Here is a 19,509-nt window from a genome sequence, read left to right as displayed (position 1 = left end):
AATCTCTTGCTCTTAACCTTTTTCTCTGATTATAAAAGTAATATATGTTCATTGTGGAAAATGTATACAATGCACAGCACAAAGAGAAGGAAGAAAAGCACTTTAAGACTCACTTCTTAGAACTACTGTTAAGCAGTTTATACACAGAAACCTTTTCTTTCTTCTCTGTATATATTCATTAAAAAAAAAAAAAAAGTAGCCATATGGCAAAATGCTTCTGTGATCTGCTTCTTGGCATAGCAATATATTTTATGCCACTAAATATTTTTTCCTATTTTTTCCCCAAAGCATTGCTTTTGAAGACTCCATCATATTCCTATGGGTGTGCCACGATGGGTTTAGCCATCCCCCTCCCTAGACTGTTAATCAGTTTTCAGAGTTTTATTTTTTATAAGTAACAATCTTTATCAGATGGCCCTTCTCACTCAGTAATTGGTTTAATACTTTTCTTTAGTCATTGCAGTCAGAGAAATCATCAGGCAACTTTGAATTGTGACAATGAGCTTTGCTTACATATCTTTAGTGTTATCTTTGTTTACAGCACTGGACAATGCCATTGAAATATTCAGTACCTAAATTGAGGACAGGTTAATAAAAAAATATGAGTGTAGAGCAAATCATAAAGGCATAGGAAATAAATTAAAAGCCTTTGTCCCTCTACCTAAAATATTTTCCCTCACATAGCATACTTCCATAGACTAGATGCTTATTTTTCTTTGAATAATGAGTTTAATATATCTAATTCAATTACTGTTTGTGGCAGCTGCATGACTTCTCCTCGGCTCTTTAGCTATTAGTTCCATATGATATTTGAATCAGTTCTTTTAATTGTGGATACTAACTGTCAGTCATTCTGATGTGAGTTGGTCCTGTAGTCAGATAAATACATCCTCCCCCCAATACATCAGACAGTCATTCAGTTAACCATGAGTTTTTTTGACACAGTAGGAATTAATTCATTATGCAAACAACTGAAGGTGTAGGTCGACAAGTCAAGTTTTATTGGTGGCTTACACTGAAAAATAAAACCAAGAATTAGACTTTTCAGCATGCTGAACTGTATCTTTAGGTATTAAAATGATACGTTTAATTGCCTTAAGCAGTCTTTATGGTTAAACATCTTTGCTGGCAATTAGCATTATGGGTGGGAGATAGTTATGATATACAGCTTAACCTAGGTGCTCATTCCTGTTGCTCTTGTGCATTTCTTGATTAAATACTGGGGATTTTATGAGTCACAGCTTCCCCGCATAAAGAATTCTATGGCTTTTTCTCTACAAGTCTAATTTGAAAAAAGAATTCTTCTCAAGGGTTTAGAAAGTAATTCATAAAATAGGAGGAATAATAAATATTATGCCTTAACTCATATACTAGTATAGAGAGGTTTGGTTCACCTGGGTGTAATTTTAGTTAATTGCCACAAGAGACAGATTGAAAGTTTACCATTTGGAAGTGGTAGTAGGGAGGAGGAGAACGTGGGAGAAATGGCTAAATCTCATATTTGCAAAAATGATTACATTATCTTAAATGAAAATGCTGCTCTATTAACAACTTCAACAAGCACTGCATTTGGGTAAAAGAAATCTTCTTAATAAAAAGTTACCTGAAGTTCACTCCAACTTAAATACACAAGTGAGGAAAAAGTACTTACTCTGATTTATATGTCTTTTGGAGGTGTAATTATTGGCTTTTTACTCACCTATGTAAAACAATGTACTTTTGTAAATGGATTTCTGGCCACTTTATGCAGCCTTTTTTCCCTTCATTTTTTTTTTTCTTACATAAAATGTAAGCACTGTCAATCAAGGAATTTTAAGGTTTATTTCCTCTTTAGAAATGATTGATAGCCTTTTAGATTTACAAGTTGACAAGTTAAAGGGTTCTATTGGTATAATTATGTACTAAATTCACAGTCTTTCAATTTAAATGTCCTTTTAAAACCACAAGATTATCATACCTGTATTTTGAAAAGTGGGCCAGTCAGTTTGGGTTGGTATACAAATTGCTTCCATTAGCCTTGGGACCTATTTGAATTTAATACAGTTTTTTGAAGTTAGCAGTAGTATGAATCTTAGTTTTAAAATTTAGGTTAATGGAAATGCATTTTAAGTAAAGCATGTGGCACCTTGTTTTCTAAATGTATAGCAAAATGTCCGAACTACAAAGACTGTCTTTTTATTCCGTAAGGGAGAAACTATGAATACTTTGGTTACACTAAAAATAAAAGAACAAACCCCCACACCCACCCATTACTTAGAGGAGATAAGGGGTGAGGTAGAGGATGGAGCCGCCATCTTTTTCTGGTCAGGCAAGGAAGGCTGGAGATATTTCATATCCTGGGGGGGAACTTTGAAAATGATCTACCAGAGTCCACTTTGTGGTGAGTTGAATTTAAGGATGCTTTGAAGAAAGTGTCATCAATTAGGGTACAGAAAGGCCCACTATTTCCAAATATTATGCTCTTCTTTTACTCTCTTTAAAAATTCGTCTCGGAGACCCAGCTGTTCTAAGCTAGTTGCTCCATAGGGGTTAGCCTTTTCCTGGAATAATACTGATGTTGGTGCATCAGTCTGTCATCTTAGAGGTGAGGGTGTCATATCAAGGGCATTTTCAATACCTGTCTCTTTTCGGAGTCTTCCAAGGGTAGCATAGGCTTTGCGTGCTGAGAAGAGCCAGTCTCCTGTGCGCGTTGCCACACTCTTGCTTAATTGCCACTGCTGGCATTGAGATCCTCTATCAGCTGAGGGCCACTCAATATTTTGTAGCTAAGCAGATACTTTTCCTGTTTATGACTGTAAACACCCTTGGACAAGCCTTCTAGTGTTTTAACCCAACCTTCTGACTAAAGGAAATCCTATAACCTCATATCCAATTCCATTTTACTCTCTACCTTCAACAATGTAAGAAATATAGAATTTGGCCAGAAGAGCAGAGTTCAGGACCTGCTTCTCATGTTCTTTAGAGTCAGTCAGTCCCCACCATGGTAAAAAGCAGGAATAGACGGTGGAAGTGTTCAACAAAAGGGATCATCTAATTTTATGATCTAATTCAAAAGTATCAATGAAACCTTGGACTTCCCAGTTATTTCCACACCATAAGTGCTGCAAATCATATGCTGCTTTATTTCCTGAAATTGTTCTAATTGTATGACTTTTTCATTGCAGCGCTCAACGAACCCACCATTGATTATGGTTTCCAGAGGTTACAGAAGGTTATTCCCCGGCACCCTGGTGACCCTGAGCGTTTGCCAAAGGTAGGATACCTTCTGTTTGGTTTGTAGTCTCTGGAGATGTGGGCTTGGATGATTGGCAGAAAACTTTGCTACTGATAAAACTTCATAGAGAAGCAACTCAGTATTTCTGTGCCTTGTGTATGTAGTCCAATAAGGTAAGCAGTAATGAAAGTAATACGTACTCATGTGCCAGGTAATGTGGTACTTATTTGTACTTGGGTCATTGTACATACGTGCTAAGTTGCCTCAGTCATGTCTGACTCTTTGCAACCCCAAGAATGATAGCCCACCAGGCTCCTCTGTCCATGGATATTCTCCAAACAAGGATACTGGAGTGGGTTGCCAGGCCCTCCTCTAGGAGATCTTCCTGACACAGGGATCAAACCTGCGTCTCTTAGGTCTCCTACATTGTCAGGTGGGTTCTTTACCATGAGCGCCACCTGAGAAGCCCAATGTATCATTTCTTCCTCTCAAAAACCCTTGGAGATTGGTACCATTACCACCTCTATTTTAGAGAAGAAGGTAACTAAAGAGAGGTTAAATCAATTGCCCAAGGTCACACAACATGTAAACTGCTGAACTGAAATTCAGATCTACAAAGCCTGGCCCCAAAGTCCAGATTATTAATCATTCTATCATATCATTTCTCAAGACGAAACAGAATATTGCTTTCTTCCCCTATGACAATCATTACTTATTCCTGGTGAGGGGCCAGCTAGAGCTCAAAGGAAAACATATTGGCAGATCTTGCATTTGAGTCACTGAGACATGAGCCTCTTCCCTCCAGAAACATCCCACCTAAGACACAATTGGGAGAAGTTAAACAGACATTCCAGTCAGGGCAATATATAGCATACAGTGATCTGTTATTAATTGCCAGTGCAGAAAAAAGGAAATGCACGTCTGTTGGTTTCTCTTCTGTACTGTTGTCAGTGTTGAGATATTCCCATCTCTGTACCCAAGGAAGTCAGACCATGTGTAGGAGATATTGCCATATACAACACCATGCATAACAGAAAACAATAGTCACATTTAACAAAAGGACAACCAATGCTGTGTGAGGACTCAGAGGAGAGAATGCTAAATGCTAAAGAATGTCAAAGGGCAGGACGATGCACAATGAAATTTCATTGACTACACAAGCCATAGTAAGTCTAGAGATATGTCATCTCCAGGTCTGTTTCCCCTTGTAAAGCACTTATAAAAATGAAACTGGCATCCTAGAGATAGGATATTGATATCCTAGAGATATTACTTTGTCAACAAAGGTCCGTCTACTCAAGGCTATGGTTTTTCCAGTGGTCATGTATGGATGTGAGAGTTGGACTGTGAAGAAGGCTCAGCGCCGAAGAATTAGTGCTTTGAACTGTGGTGTTGGAGAAGACCCTTGAGAGTCCCTTGGACTGCAAGGAGATCCAATCAGTCCATCCTAAAGGAGATCAGTCCTGGGTGTTCATTGGAAGGACCGATGCTGAAGCTGAAACTCCAGTACTTTGGCCACCTCATGTGAAGAGTTGACTTATTGGAAAAGACCCTGATGCTGGGAGGGATTGGGGGCAGGAGGAGAAGGGGACGACAGAGGATGAGATGGCTCGATGGCATCACCGACCCGATGGGTGTGAGTTTGAGTAAATTCCAGGAGTTGGTGATGGACAGGGAGGCCTGGCGTGCTGCAATTCATGGGGTCGCAAAGAATCTGACACGACTGAGCGACTGAACTGAACTGAACTGAAGAGTAATAGTGACCAGTCCTCTGCTTCTGCAGCATAGGTGTGCCATGGAGAGAATTGTCTTTAGTTTCCTTTGTCTGGCAAGAACCTAGCTCCCATGCATTTCCTATGGGAAAATAATTGATAATTTCATAGCATAAGGATGTAAATAATGTGTGTCCACCCAGTGGTCAGTACCTAAGGTTTGTTTCTGAGTGATAGAAAAATGTCAGGAGTGCATAGCAGATTCTTCCCATTGTTTCCATTTGGGGACCATTTCCACTTTCATTCGGCATCTCTCTCGAGTCTGCTGAAGGGACTGGAGAGTCAGATTGGGCGAGGTGGAACTCAGAACCATGGCACCTCTAGCTCTGTCATCTGGGTCAAAATTCCTTTTTGCCCCAAAATTCTTTACCACTCTGTGCCTCAATTTCCTTCTCTGTCAAATGGAGATAGTAATATTTCCTTCTTTGGGGGGTTGCCGTCATCACTTATTTATCACTCAACAAAAAGGAGCTATGATTATTTGCCAGCTGTGAGAATGAGACTCTGACTTTGGCGAGCTCTCCTAACCAATCTCTGCCACTCAGGAAATACCAATCTGGGTCAGTAGTGGACTGTATGCTTTATCTTCTGTGCCTCAGTTTCTTCATCTATAAAATGGGGGTAAAATAACCATGCAGACTTTACTGGGATCACATCAGGATAAAAAGAAGTAATCCTGTGTGTTACACGGTATAGTTTCTGGCCCACCACTGCCACTCTATAAATATTTACTGAAAAAACAGGAGACAAATTTGATTTAATGGTTGAGGTCTCTAGCTCCAAGCAGTACTTATTCATAAAGAAAGGAGAGAAACAGGAATATATGGTTGAGTTTTGTGTATTTGCTTTTAAAAACATCTTCACGGTTGTACATCACGTTCAGAAACATTGAACAAATAGCCCAGGCACGTGTCACTTCGTCCCTGGTGGCCTGATGGTGAAATTCCCAGCCCTGCTTTCCTGGGTTTGGGAAGAGTAATCAAGGACACAATGGGTTTGTGTGTTAAGGAAACACTCCATAGCTTGCATCCAGCCACTGCGCCGTGCAAGGGCTTTGGCCGGAGCCCACCCCAGGAAGCTCTCTCTGTGACTCAGATCAGAGTGGTGTCCTCTTGGCTCTGAATGCGAAGGTGGAGTGAGAGTTCAAGAGCAGGGTCAGGAAGTGGCGGATGGAGCCAGCACGAGGTATTCCTGTGGACCTGGGAGATTTATAGTCCCGCTGTCCATTGTTTGAGGGATGAAAACGGGCTCCGCCTTTCTTAGAATCGTGGTCAGTGTTTGTCAAACAGGAGTGTTTCAGTGCGCCGTGGACCACACACCTTAAAAAACAAACTCCGCTTTATTAAACCCATGTGTTTGTGAATAGACAAAGCTAGATTCATACAACCACCCACATATTCTGTCAAATGAAACTGCTCCAAAGACCAAGCAGACAGCTTTCCATAATAATATGCCTTTGTATACTGGCTTGAGCTTTTTCAAAGAACTTGTACATGCTTTGTTTTATGGGAGCCCCTCTTGTGAGAGAAGTCGGGAAAGCAGACCTCATTCCCATTTACCAAATGAGAAAATGGGAGCAAGTGGGAATCCTTCTCTGTAGATGATTTTTATCCCTGAAAGCTACCATCACAGATAGTTGCCATACACACCGATTTAAAATATTGTCATTAAAAAAAATAAAATAAAATACTGTCATCATGCAAAGCCCAGGTGTGCATGTGGAGAAGGGCAGGCTGAGGGCTTCCAGCTGCAGCATTCTCTTCTGTCACACAGATGTGCCTACCTCTCTGGATCCTGGCAGGAGGGAGAGGAATTTTTGACCCACTTTGGGGTGAAAGTTGACTTTTATCATGTGGAGGTGAGAGGGATGGCGACTGTGGTCACTCAGAAGTGCTGAGATGCTGAAATGCAGGAGGCCATCCAGAAGTGTTGAGCAAGGAGCTAGCTGTCTCTGTTTTGAAGGCCAGAGGTGTCTCTGTCCCCTTTCAGCTTGTCAGCTGTCTTCCTGAGTGATCCGTGAGCATTAGTACAGAGGCATCGCGCTTGGCCGGCATTCGCGTGTTTGCGGTGAGTCCCAGGAAATAGGTAACATGTACATCGTGCCCGCAATGTGCCTGGCATGGCTTTATCAAGGTTTCTGAAAAGCACAGAGGTCAGGAGGGGAGATTCCCAGGTTAGGTGGACGTGGATTTTGAAAACCACATGTGCTGTCTGTTCACGGACTCACTCTTCCCAGACTCGGATTCCTCCTTTGTAAAGCAGCTGCCCCACAGTGCGGCTGTTGGGTGTTAATGAGATAATTTATGCAACGGGGTCTCTCGGGCAGATAGCAAGACTTCAGTATATGGGGACTATTATTCCTGGCAAGATGGGTACACCCCACATCACAGGGTCAGAGTTTCCAGAGGGCTGGCGGTGTGCCACTCACAGCAAGCACATGGGAAAATTAGGGTTTGCACGCAGGGCCTCGGGCCTCACTGCATCAAGTTCCCATTTCCCTCCAATTCTGGAAACCCAAGTAATTCTGCCTTGAGGCCACAGGCTTCTCTCTCCTGTCCCTCGCCTAACCTCAGCCCCATCCTACTTAAACATGCACCAGCCTTCTCTCTTTTCCCCGCCCAGAGGGGTTGGCATGGGGACCTCCACAGGGCAAATGTGTCTCTTCTCCAAGAGCCAGTCCCTCTTTTAGAGAAAATAAAGCAGTTTGAGAAAAGTAACAAAGGCGGCATTTGTGTATTTTGCTTTATGGAGCTGAAAATATCTGGTAAATTGATCCAGTGGGAGTAATAAATACACATTACTTTATCTTGTTCTTCATGTCCTATACCCTTGAGCCTTGATAGAACAACACCACTTAATAGACTTAAAAAAGAGTAATTACACTCATTGGTTGTGTGATTTTTCAGCCCTCCCAGCCCTGCCTGACCTTCTAATTTAGCTCACCGTGTCTAACTAATGCATTTATATTCATCTTTTATGAAGCATGTATAGTACAGAATTGACTTTAGAGCCTTTCTCAAGCTGTCCTCCCCACTTTCCAATCTGGTGAGCAGTGAGGAGAGTGGGGTATTTCCATACCTCTGTACCTATAGATAACACATACAAACTGTGCACAGCATTTTTTTTTTGTTATCCTTTATGAAACATAATAAAAAGTATTTATTACATTTTTTACTTTAAAGCTTTTATACATTCTAGCATTATTTACGGCTAAACACACAGGCAAAAGATGCGAGTGTTTTTAAAATGATTACTGCTAATGTTTCTGCTTGTCAGAAGTGCTTAAATTTTCCTGCACTTTGTCTAAAAACTTAGTACTGTTGCCTTTTAAGCACAACACATTTAAAAGATCTTGCAAGTCAGATTTGCAAACACTGCTGACAGTTTGTGATGAATGATATTGCAAAATTTGCAAGATGTTTGTCATTTCACGCAGCCGACATATTAAGGAACAGATTAAGAAACACGAAACCCCTACGGAACACAACCATCCGAAATGCAAACCCAAACAAACCTCAACCAAACCTTGAACCCAGAGAGCACACACACCAGAATCTCTCACCCGGGTTTTCTCTCCCTACTTCCCACTCAGCCAGTGGAACCCAATTGTTCTCACTGCATTTTCTCTCACCATATGGTCTCCTCATTACCATACACTAAGAGTCCATATGGGAAACTTGTGAAATGAACTGTATTCATTTTAACTGCCAGATGAGCAGCCTTTTGCTTTGCAAGCTTAGCTTAAGTCATCTGCTGTCTTCATGTTGTTATGGCAACAGGGCACCAATAAAAAATTCTAATCTACTGTAAGTGATCACAGTATTTTAAGTGCTTGCCTATAACTGCCCTCAAAGGGGAGGAAGGAGGAGGGGATTATCTCTGTCCAAGGAGCAAGGTTTGTTCTTCATTCCAGCAGGTGTCAGTAAAGGTGCTGGTGAGATGGAGAGTGAGGTCCTGGGTTGGCTGTGGAGTAGGTGCAGTAGATACCGATGGTAAGGAAGGTGGATGGCTGAGGTATGGGTGGTACTGAGGACGGACTGTGGACCCTTTGGGTGGGTACAGAAAAAACACTGAATGTTAGAAACCATAGTTCTCCCAGAAGAAATAAGACTCTGCTGGCATGGTGCAGCCCGCCATGAATAAAACTCAAGGTTCTGAACCACAACATAGGCAGCAGATCCTTGGTGTAGCTTCTCGTTCACTGGTGTGCAAAAAAATAACAATCCCAGCCTCTTCTTCCTGTACGCGGGAATTAGTCATTTCCAACACCATGCTAGTTAAGAGTACCTTAAAGTAATGGAAGTAGGCAGCAACATCCTTAAATATAAATCATTTTCACCTCCGCAGGCCACATGATATGTTTCATCTCTGTCGCTCTATCTGTATTGAAAGTGAATGTTTATAGTCTCAGTTCATCAGTTCGCATTAGCCTCATGCTGAATATTTAAACACAGAACAATCTGAACACACCATGAAGGAAGACAGTGACTGCACTTTCATTTGGAACAGCAAGGGCTCATCTAATAATAATTTAGTAAATCAGCCATTTAGTGGCTCAGTTGTGCACTGCATTGTGCCAAATATTATTCAGTTCCACTGTAGACTTGCAGAATGGAAATTCAGACGCTAGTCACAGGCACTGGTTTTGCTCAATGGAGAGACAAGACCCAAAATCACCCGCCCTAAAGATCGGTCGTGTTTAGTGATTTATCATAAATACAGAGCTGGGGCAAAATAAAACTGGAGTCGGCTATATACCATGTATTCTAATTATGTTTTTATTGTTTTAGTCTTTATGCAAAGACTATCCGTAATTCAAAACCTGCAGTTGCATCAGTGAAAATACAAATAAGAAATCTTTACATAACCGCATTGCCTGTTAGCAGAAAAGGGGATGCCTGAGGGTTTCAGAAGAGGAGAAAGAAAAACCCTGTGTCTTTATCTTCCACACTGTGACACTGACCCTGCTCTCTAATCCTAATCATTTATTTGTTTTGTTTTTAATTTTAAGAAACTCTATTAACATTATATCTGGGAACCAAAACAACTCAAACCAAAAAAAATACAGTAACAAAAGCAAATCATATGGTATATTCACCTCTTAGGAAAAGCATGCTTGGGTTTGATTCCGAAAACCATTTTGTCTCTGCCTTTTCTTGTCAAAAACACTAACTGTGGAATGCAGTTCTTTTTGCCCTTCTCTACTCTGTCTCTGCCAGAAAACTCACAGGCAAATTCCACTTTCCCATTTTGATAATATGCCCAGTTTAGGGGCTTGGTGTCCCCTCCTACTTATGCTTCTTTTATTGGGGGAGTTTAACCTAGTTTTGTGTGCCCTTGAAATTGTATACACAAGTGGGTGTGTGAGATGAGTATGCATACACCTGCATGCACACATTATTTTTCTGGGGAGGGAGATTGTAGCTTCATTAAAAAGGCCACGACTCCCACAGAAGTTTTAATTCTCACTGTGTTACTTTATTTATGTTATCTTTAACTAACCAACTCTGCAGTAAGTTATTCTGTCACTGTTGAATCATGCCCAATTTAGAGATGAGGAAACTGAGGCTCAGGACAGGTCATGCAGCTGTCAATAGAGATTTTCCACTTCCAGATTTCCTCACCATTAGTCTGTTCAGAGTCTTTCGCAGGGTTTTGCAGGCACATAACCCACATTGGCTCTAAGAATGCACATAATTTGCCCAAATTCTCTGGAAAATAAGTAAGGGCAGTGCTATCACTGCCTGCTGCTCCGTAAGCCTCGCTGGCCGTCTGCTGAGCTCGAAGCTGGTCTGAGTCCACCCATGGAACAGAGGAAACTGAGGGCTGTGTTTGCGATGAAAGTGGCCCAGCAGGTTTTGAGCCAGTGCTTTTGGATTCCAGAGCCCGAATCTCTAAAGCACTGCCTCCTAGAATTAAGAAATGGGAATTGTAAGAAAAAGGGCAGTTTTATAAACCAGATTTTTAGAATTCTGCAAGTTCAGCTAGCGGGAGGAGGAAGGTGGTAGCAGGGACTGAGGGTAGCTCACAGATGGCTGAGTCAGGGGAAAGAGGCAGCAGGAATTAAAAATACACATACAGTACCAGGAGATAATTCTCTTTCTCTTTAGCCCCCAAGTCATCGTGGTAGGGACTTGTAATAACAGTTACTCCAACAGCTGTATTCTTGAGCCTACTTCAAGTCCTTTTTTAGCATGGAGCTCTTTGATGCGTGGGTGTGTGTGTGTGGGGTAACTTTAACCTTCATATCACACCCTGTGTACAGGGCTTTGAATATAATTACTCATTAGTTCAAGGAGAAGTCACAGGAGGAGGCACAAGGGGCTCTTTTCTACCTTCTAACCACCCAACACCCTCCTCTTAAAGACCAGAGAATCAGAGACACTAGGAGGTCTCCGGCCATGCTTACTATTTTCAGCCTTGAGTAACACTTCAATTAAACACTGGAGTAATAAGAACCAACAGAGCCCCAGCAGTCTTGAGGCAGTGAATTTTAATTGTAGTTATAGTCAGGACCATCTGTAAAGCTTTGGGAATCATCATTTACAGATACCGTTTGTCTGGAGGTACATGCGATAACCAATGATGTTCAACAATTTAAGAAGCCAAAACCAACTCTATTTTTGCCTACCTTAGATACTGTTAAAGTCCAGTGTAGTTCCAGCCTGCATGTATCACTTACTCAAGTTTAACTACACGTACTTGTCCAAAAATATAAATATACACATACATTTGTATACATGCATACACAGACACACACCGGGATACATAAAATAAATCTCTTTGTTTACTCAGTGGTCCTCTTACTTTCAAACTAGATATTTATTCTCTCTCACCCTAGGGAAAGGGAAGCCACAGCCAAAAGACAAAGAGAAACACAAGTAGTTAATTTCTGGCTTTTGTGTTTCTAAGAGCCCAGGCCTTGGCAACTTAAAAGAGTTTCAAGGGTAATTTTGACTCTAGGCAGTTTTTGTTTCATGTGCTGACTTTACAACCTAGCCCTGAAAAAGGCACCTCTGTCCACAGCCTTCTCTTTAAGCTGAGACTTTCATCCTGATCAGAAAGTCGATTTCCAAGGCCACTCAGCAGGACCTAACCCAGAGCGTTGGTCTTAAACCAGTACAATGAATCGGAATAAGAAGAGCCAGCCAGAGGTTACCAAGTTCAGCTCTGTACCTCCAAGCAGGTCATATCCACAAGGGTGCAGACACCATTTTTCACTGTATTTGTGGCGGGAAGCACCCCAGGCTCCCATTCACCAATTACCATGACACCATTTAGAAGAGGATGCCACGAGACCAAAAAGAGGGGGGGGCCATTGTCATCACTCTTCTCAGGAATACCTGGCTTCACAATTTATACTTAACTGCTGACACTTGAAAAGTCGAACATTTTGGTAAAATGAATCAAGCTGTAATGTTTCTTTTATGAGATCCCCTTGCAGGAAAGGGAGGTTTGGCACCTCGTGGAGACCAAGCTTAGTTATCCATCATAGTAAAGTCAGCTGTCCTAGCCGGCTTCTCAGAGGTCACGCGATCGAACCAGCAGCTCTTACAACTATATTATTGCTTACGGAACAGTAATTGAGGCACGAGATAAAAATTACCTGGTCTAATAGGCAGCGAACAATTTTCACTCAATAAAATTATAAGCCAAATCATTCATTTCATAACACTCTGGCTAATTTATTTGTTGACCTTTTAATATCCATAGCTCTTCAGTGGTATTAACTGCAACTCAGACAAAATCTCTTGTTCATTTCACTTTCATTGATTTTTTTTTTTCCATTGAGGCAATAACAGCTGCCTGAAAACAGCCTTTTTCTTTCCACTGTAAAAGTCAATCATGTAAGTTAGTATGTCTTATGTTGATATAGCTGAGTTAGCTTACAACCTACCTTCATTTCATGTGATTCAGAAGTCCTCTATACCGTGCTTCTAACAAATGCAAAGCCTTCTGGTGCACCTTCAGCCACGTGGCACAATGATACCTAACATCCGTTGGAGAAGTAAGAGGAGTAGCATCTAATCTGAACATAAAATCGACCTTAAAATTAAAGGAGGTTTGGAAGCCCCCTCCCCTTCAAAGCTCGGCAATGCCTTTAGAATACTTTTGAAGCCTCTTGTGAAAATGGCAGTAGACCCTTTCAAAATACTTAAATCCTTTGTTTTGAAATTTTCTGCAGATTTTGATTATGGTTTGAATTTTATTTTTCTTTAAAGGCTATGGGCAATGAGTGTGTGCTGGAATGTTCCGTAAGCTTCAGCTGGGGCTTCTTATATAATAAAATGCTCTGAAGTCTTTAGAATGCAGGGTTGTAAAATATAATTGTTACACATTTGGCATTTTATGCCTCCCTAGAAATAACCACTTGCTACCTACATCTCATCTATGTTCCTCCTTTCCATTTCAATTTAGTCTAAAGTGGTCCTTAGCCATAATGAGAATGCCCCTTTCAACAGAAACATGTTTAATTATATCCATGCTAAATGTAAGCGACACTTCTCAGTCATAGGGCTTCTGAGTAAAGAGTGTTTAAAGTGTGACACCAAAGGCTTCTAATGATCTGCGCTAAGCTCCATTTTGAGAAGTTCATAATACCAGAAAAAATGAAAAATTTAAGGAATGTCTCAGAGGATTGGAAACTAAACAGCGCTCAAGTATTATTTTGGTTTGTTTTATTCTTTCCCTCACTGCCCTCATTATATGATTTTTTTTTTTTTAGGATGCAGAGTCTACCATTGTGGAATTTTCCATTTGGCTGAATAAACATAAAGGAAGTTGGGATAGAAAACTACCCTTCACAGAAATACCTTTCAGTATAACTAGTATTTATTGTGCTGTACATCCAGCTCTGTGGGAAATGGGCCGCCAGAAACTTCCAATCAGTGTTTCAGCTTTTAGGCTTTCCAATCGGTAGTGTCACCCACGCTTTCAGAAGCAAGTGGGGAAAGAGCTGGAACGTAAAGGCTAATAAGCTGAGTTACACTGTTTAAGATTTGAACCCAGTGTAAACTCCAGAGTGAGGAGGTGCATGGAGTCAGTGCTGAGTTCAGTCATAAGTGCTTATCGACTTCAAATCAGGAGTGATTTTGCCATTCCACTCCATATTTTGCTGATATTTGGACCCACTGTATCTTGAATTCCCTGATAAGGAAAGTAGATTGGTGATAAATGGGTGTCAGGGAAAAGTGCAGTGACAGGAAAGTATTGTACTTCTTTTGTAGGAATCACCCAAGTCAACTTGACTTTGATAATTGATGCTTACTGTTTAGCTTCTGTTTTCTACATCCCTCAAAACATTATTTTCTACTTGACGGAGCATAAAGCCAAGCACAGATTGTCTTCTGAAATTACTGAAGCATCCCTGGGCTTTAATTTTATGAGGGAGTTTCCAGAGTCTCAAAATCTGATTCTGATCTTTGAAATTAATGTTGTGTTGGTAAATGGGTACCCATCTGGCTTTATGAGTTGGTCTGTATGTGTTCTGAATGGAAGGGAGTTCAGGCCATCTCCCCTGCTCATCTGGGTTTGAATTACTCAAAACATTGAACTGGATTTATAAATGGGCTCAGTATCGGATGGTTAGACATCCTTCCCACTCTCCCTAGGAGGCTGGGTGGGCACAGTGAATATGGACTTATTATTAAAAGCAACACATTTGGGATCAGATGCCGAAGATTGACATGGAGGGTGAATAATCCTCAGAGATTTTACTGTCATAAAACAGAAGGAAAGATGAGTTAGCCATGTCTGCATATCAGATATGATATGCCTTGTTCCTGAGAGGATGCAAAAACCTAAGTATTTCTAAGAGTCTAGGAGTACAGTTAATAAAAGGCTAATGTACATCAAGACCAGCCTCATGTTGATAGCAGCCTATAACTTGAGATAATGTCTGTACCCAAGATGATTCATTATATTAATCACAAAATTAAAGTGTAAGTATAAGCCAGCAGGAGTGAAGGAGCAAATTCACTTAAAAAATGGTATAAAACCCCCCAGACTTGACCTTTGGAAATTTATATATTGGATTCAAAAGTCTAGAGCCAAATGGGGCACCAAATTTAAGTCTTCTGCTTTTATAAACTATGCCAAATATATAACTTGGTCATTTCCTCATATAAATTAAGCACATACTTTTAAAAATCAGTACCTATTTTAGAATAAACTCTTCAATAAGAATTTATCAAGGGCTGTGGTTTGCTGAGGGCTTCCCTGGTGGCTCAGAGGTTAAAGCGTCTGCCTGCATTGCGGGAGACCTGGGTTCGATCCCCCGGGTCAGAAAGATCCCCTGGAGAAGGAAATGGCAACCCACTCCAGTATTCTTGCCTGGAGAAGTCCATAGATGGAGGAGCCTGGTGGGCTACAGTCCACGGGCTCGCAAAGAGTCGGACACGACACACAGTGCTAGGGGCTTAGAGAAGGAGATTAAGACATAGCCATGACCTCAAAGTATCTACAGTCTGGTTGTTGGAGGTTGAAGACTCGCACACTTAAGAGCAGAACAAAATGACCCTACAGAATCTACTTCTGTGTGGCTCTGGGTAGGGCAGTCAGCACTCTTTTTCAGAGGAATGAGAGAGGTTAGAAGATGGAGTCTCAGTGAAGGTGGAATTAGTTCTGATAGGATAGTGTAAGTATGAAGAGTTCAGGCTCTGACGTGTAACAGGACTGAGATTGAATCCCTGCTCAGACGTTCATTAGCTGTGTGACCTCAGGGCAGATTGGTGGACCTCTCTGAGTCTCGGTCTCCTTATCTGCCAAATGGTGATACAGTCTCACCATGAGGAGCGAGTGAGTTAAAGTCTCCCTTTCCAAACACAGCAGTTCTCTCTTCCATTACTCTCCCACCACCACCAGTACCACAGTCATTACCAGACTCTACAGGATGGGGAGGCATTGCAAATGGACACCGGCTGAAGCCAGTGTCCAGGTGAAGTAAGAGCAAATGAGTGATGGTTTGGAGATCGGAAGGGGCCCAGCATGCTCCTTCTAGACTGAGGAGGCCTGGCTAGCCCAGAATAGACAGCGGTTCTTCCGATGCATAGGGAGAGGAGGTTGAATAAAGAGGGGTGGAGATCTTGTGCGACCTCCCAGTAACCCTGTACCTTAATTCTGGGAAGATAGGGGGCCTTGAAAGGTGCTGGAGAGGAATGTTGGTGTGCGGCTACCTGGGCAACAGGAAGTTTAAAAATTATTTGCTAACTGACTGGGTTGCGACATGGGAAGTAAAGCCGCATCTTCTCACTGTATCTGTAGCCCATTTGGCATTTTTATCATTAAGGTTTCAAAATATAGCAAAACTTAGGACAATTATACTTGACTGTTCCTTGAATCTCTCCAGTGTTTCTACTAACTCTAAACAGATTTAGTATAGCTTATCCATTTTTCCTCTCCAGAATCCCATTCACATAATCATCAATCAATGGTCATAGCAAGGCAGGTAAAGACAAGTTTTGATTGTGAAAGGAAATAGGTCAGTAAAAAGTTGCTGTTGTTTTTAAAGAGTAAACATTTTCTATGTCTTTGAGAATAAGTCCAAACTTATGAAAAGAAAAATAGTCTGACTCAGGATATAGGTTGGAGAATAAGCATTACCTCTATAAGGAGACGCTGGGGCTTTTCAATATTTCGGGTACTAGTATTTGTCTTCTTAATTACTCAATGGGATATGTTATTTTTTTAATCCAAGGATAGGATTAATTATCTTGGAAAAGTCTAATCTCTACCCTCATGTTTTAAACTGCAAGCAGGGAGTCATTTTAAACATTAAGAAGAGAGGAGAAAATCTCTCCTGACAAATAAATGCTTTGAAAAATTAGATATTAGTACTAGTCAAATGCTCTTTCTTTTCAGAAATATTAAAATTGCATATTAGAATGGAAGGATCCTTACACGATGTCACAAAAAATAAGACTTTAGGAACAATTTCAGAGACAGAAGATTATATGAAACATCCAGCTCTTCCCCTTATGGGAAATTTCTCTCTTTTTTTTAACATCACAGGCTCAATCATTTCCTAATGTGAAATTACAGATTTTTCAAATTACCATATAAAACTGCAAAAAAATTACACTTGTGACCACCGAAGAGATAGCATATACTATCAATTTGATTTTAAAAGGCATACATCTTTTATACTACCTGTCATTTTTATAATGCCTTTTACAAATTTAATCAATACATTTTAACATTCTATATACTTTAAGTGCAATATACAATAAATATTCAAGTTTCATCTTAAACATGCTTTAGCCTTTAAATTGTTAAAACTGCAGTGCCCTTTCAATCTACTTACATAATGTCATAAAATATACATTTCAAGGTAAATGAAGTCAGCTACTTCAATTTAGTCCCTCAAACTGGTAGTAAATGAGAGGTTAACACTATGGTGCCAAACCCATTATTGAGTAAATTTAGCACCTTGGACAGCTCTGTAAAATCTTTATTGCTTTCCTGACCTGCTCGTCATGTTCTGTCTGTGTGTTCAGTGGTTCTCAGCTCTGATTGAAAGGCAATATATTAGATCCCCAACACAAACACGCTTGGGGGCTAGTTCACTGGGAGCCTAATGACATGGAGGTGAGAGCAATTTTCTGGTCACCGAAATCCAAGCACCTTGCAGGTTCGCTGCACTAACTCCAAAAGGACCCAGACATTTCCTTTCTCCTTCCCATTTGCAGAAATAACTAATAGAAGCTGAATCACATTGGGCAAGCTGAGCCAAAAGCCTCTCCCCCTTAAGCCCCAAAGTTGATACCACGATGAAGGATACTTTAAAATAGGCAAGATACCATTTAAGAGAGTCACTTTCAGGACATGACATTGGGACCACTGTCCTCAAGACTGCTGGTCTGAAGCAATGCTGGGCTGCTGACTGAACTACAGCAATGTGCCTAGTGGAAAGCGTGTCCTGGTTCCATGGACTGAAGGAGGAGGCAACTCTAGGAAGTGAGGTTCACATGTTTCACTTTCAGGGGATTGAATGCTGATGAGAGCTCTGGGCGTTGAGTAAGGAGAAAAAGAAACAAGTGAATTATGTCATCAAAACCTGTTATCACCAAAAATATATCAGTTTAAAATATATAGCCTACCCTGATAATTGGAATTTTTCAGGTACAAGAACTTCAAAGATACTGGAGTTTATTGGAACTGCCTCCTCCCTGGTCCTGTGAAATTAATTAAAATAAGCACTGCTTTAAATCCTCAATGATACTGTTCCAAGATTGAAGTTCACAAATGCAGGTTCTAACTGCACCTCGTCTTGCTTTTGACAAATAGGAGTCTTGTATTTTTTTCCCTAAAATGAGAAGAAAGAAAAATACCTTCTTTGCCAAGCCCAAACACTGACATAAATATTCATTTGAAGAAATAAATGAATATAGACCCACAGAAGTCAACTTTTAGTATATAAACTAACTTGATCCTGTTTTGTTCTAATCTTTTCTAAGAGCCAGATAAAGCCGTGAGGTTTTAATGAAAGCAGTACGGGCTGAATTTGATCTGGGGATAGGGTTTACTGTGCCCACACCATAGTAAATTATTAACTGCTATGGTCAGACAGCACTGCAAACAAAAATGTGGTAGGTTATCTTGTAGCTTGCATTAAAAAATAAATTATTTCAGATGGATTGATTCAAACCCCATTGATTATATAATGTTTTCCACTCCTTATCTGAAAAATAACAGAACTGTTTTGTAAATGGGGTATAGCAGCAGCTTAAGGCACGCATAAATGTTTATTGAGAACTGAAAACCCCTCTCTCTCATTTTTGAATTTAGGACATTATATATGTCATAAGTAGTTACTGCAGTATGACAACTATTTTATCTTATCTTATAGAGAATTTAAAATTGAAAAATGCTAATATGTATCTAAAAGCTTGTCATTTCAAGAGTTGTTCAAGAATTTTTGAAGAGGCTATGGTGACAGCAAAATGAATGTAATTATATCCCTATTTTGTGATCAGTGTCTGCAGTATGTGAAAATTGAACAGCACTGCTTCTCCATGCAGAAATCTATTGTGTAAAATGTTTAAAGTTAAACTTATTTTTGAAACTTTACCCACAGCAAAAAAAAAAAAAATAATGTAAACATATCTTTTTGCAAATCACCTCTGATAATCATACCATGCCTTCATGTTTGGTTCTCTGATAAACCTCCATTTTATATACATCAAGTTTAGCTTTTCTTTTCACATTGCAGTATAAATGAATCTTTAGAAAATTGGGGCTGAATAAAGGAACAATTTCTTGTGGTTAGAATGAAAAAAATTACCACCACACATATTTTTGTAGAGTGCCCTACATTATTAGAAACACACATGCTAGCTAAATATGGAAGTCCACCTAAATGAAAGGAGACATTTTTTCTTCAACTGGAGTGAACAGCAGAGCATAACACCTAGGAGGAGGATGAATGAGCAATTGGGGAAAATGACAAACAATTCTGAAATAGCAAAGAATTGCTATAAAAGAAGCAGACTCTGCCAGTCATGAAAATTGGTGCAGAGGGAGCTT

General features: G+C 40.4%; 1 protein-coding gene across 7 annotated transcripts in view; it reads left to right on the top strand.

The window, feature by feature from the left end:
- EBF1 (EBF transcription factor 1) overlaps window positions 1-19,509 on the top strand; it is a 402,958-nt gene that overhangs the window by 365,703 nt on the left and 17,746 nt on the right. For all 7 annotated transcript variants that reach the window (XM_043913423.1, XM_043913422.1, XM_043913421.1 and 4 more), the window contains exon 11: window positions 3,165-3,253. In XM_043913423.1, the coding sequence (XP_043769358.1) occupies window positions 3,165-3,253 (89 nt within the window). The remainder of the gene's footprint in view (window positions 1-3,164; window positions 3,254-19,509) is intronic.

Source organism: Cervus elaphus, chromosome 9 (assembly GCF_910594005.1).
Source record: "Cervus elaphus chromosome 9, mCerEla1.1, whole genome shotgun sequence".
Classification (NCBI taxonomy): Eukaryota; Metazoa; Chordata; class Mammalia; order Artiodactyla; family Cervidae; genus Cervus; species Cervus elaphus.
Note: the sequence above shows the minus strand (reverse complement) of the source record. Positions and strands in the feature narration are given on the sequence as shown.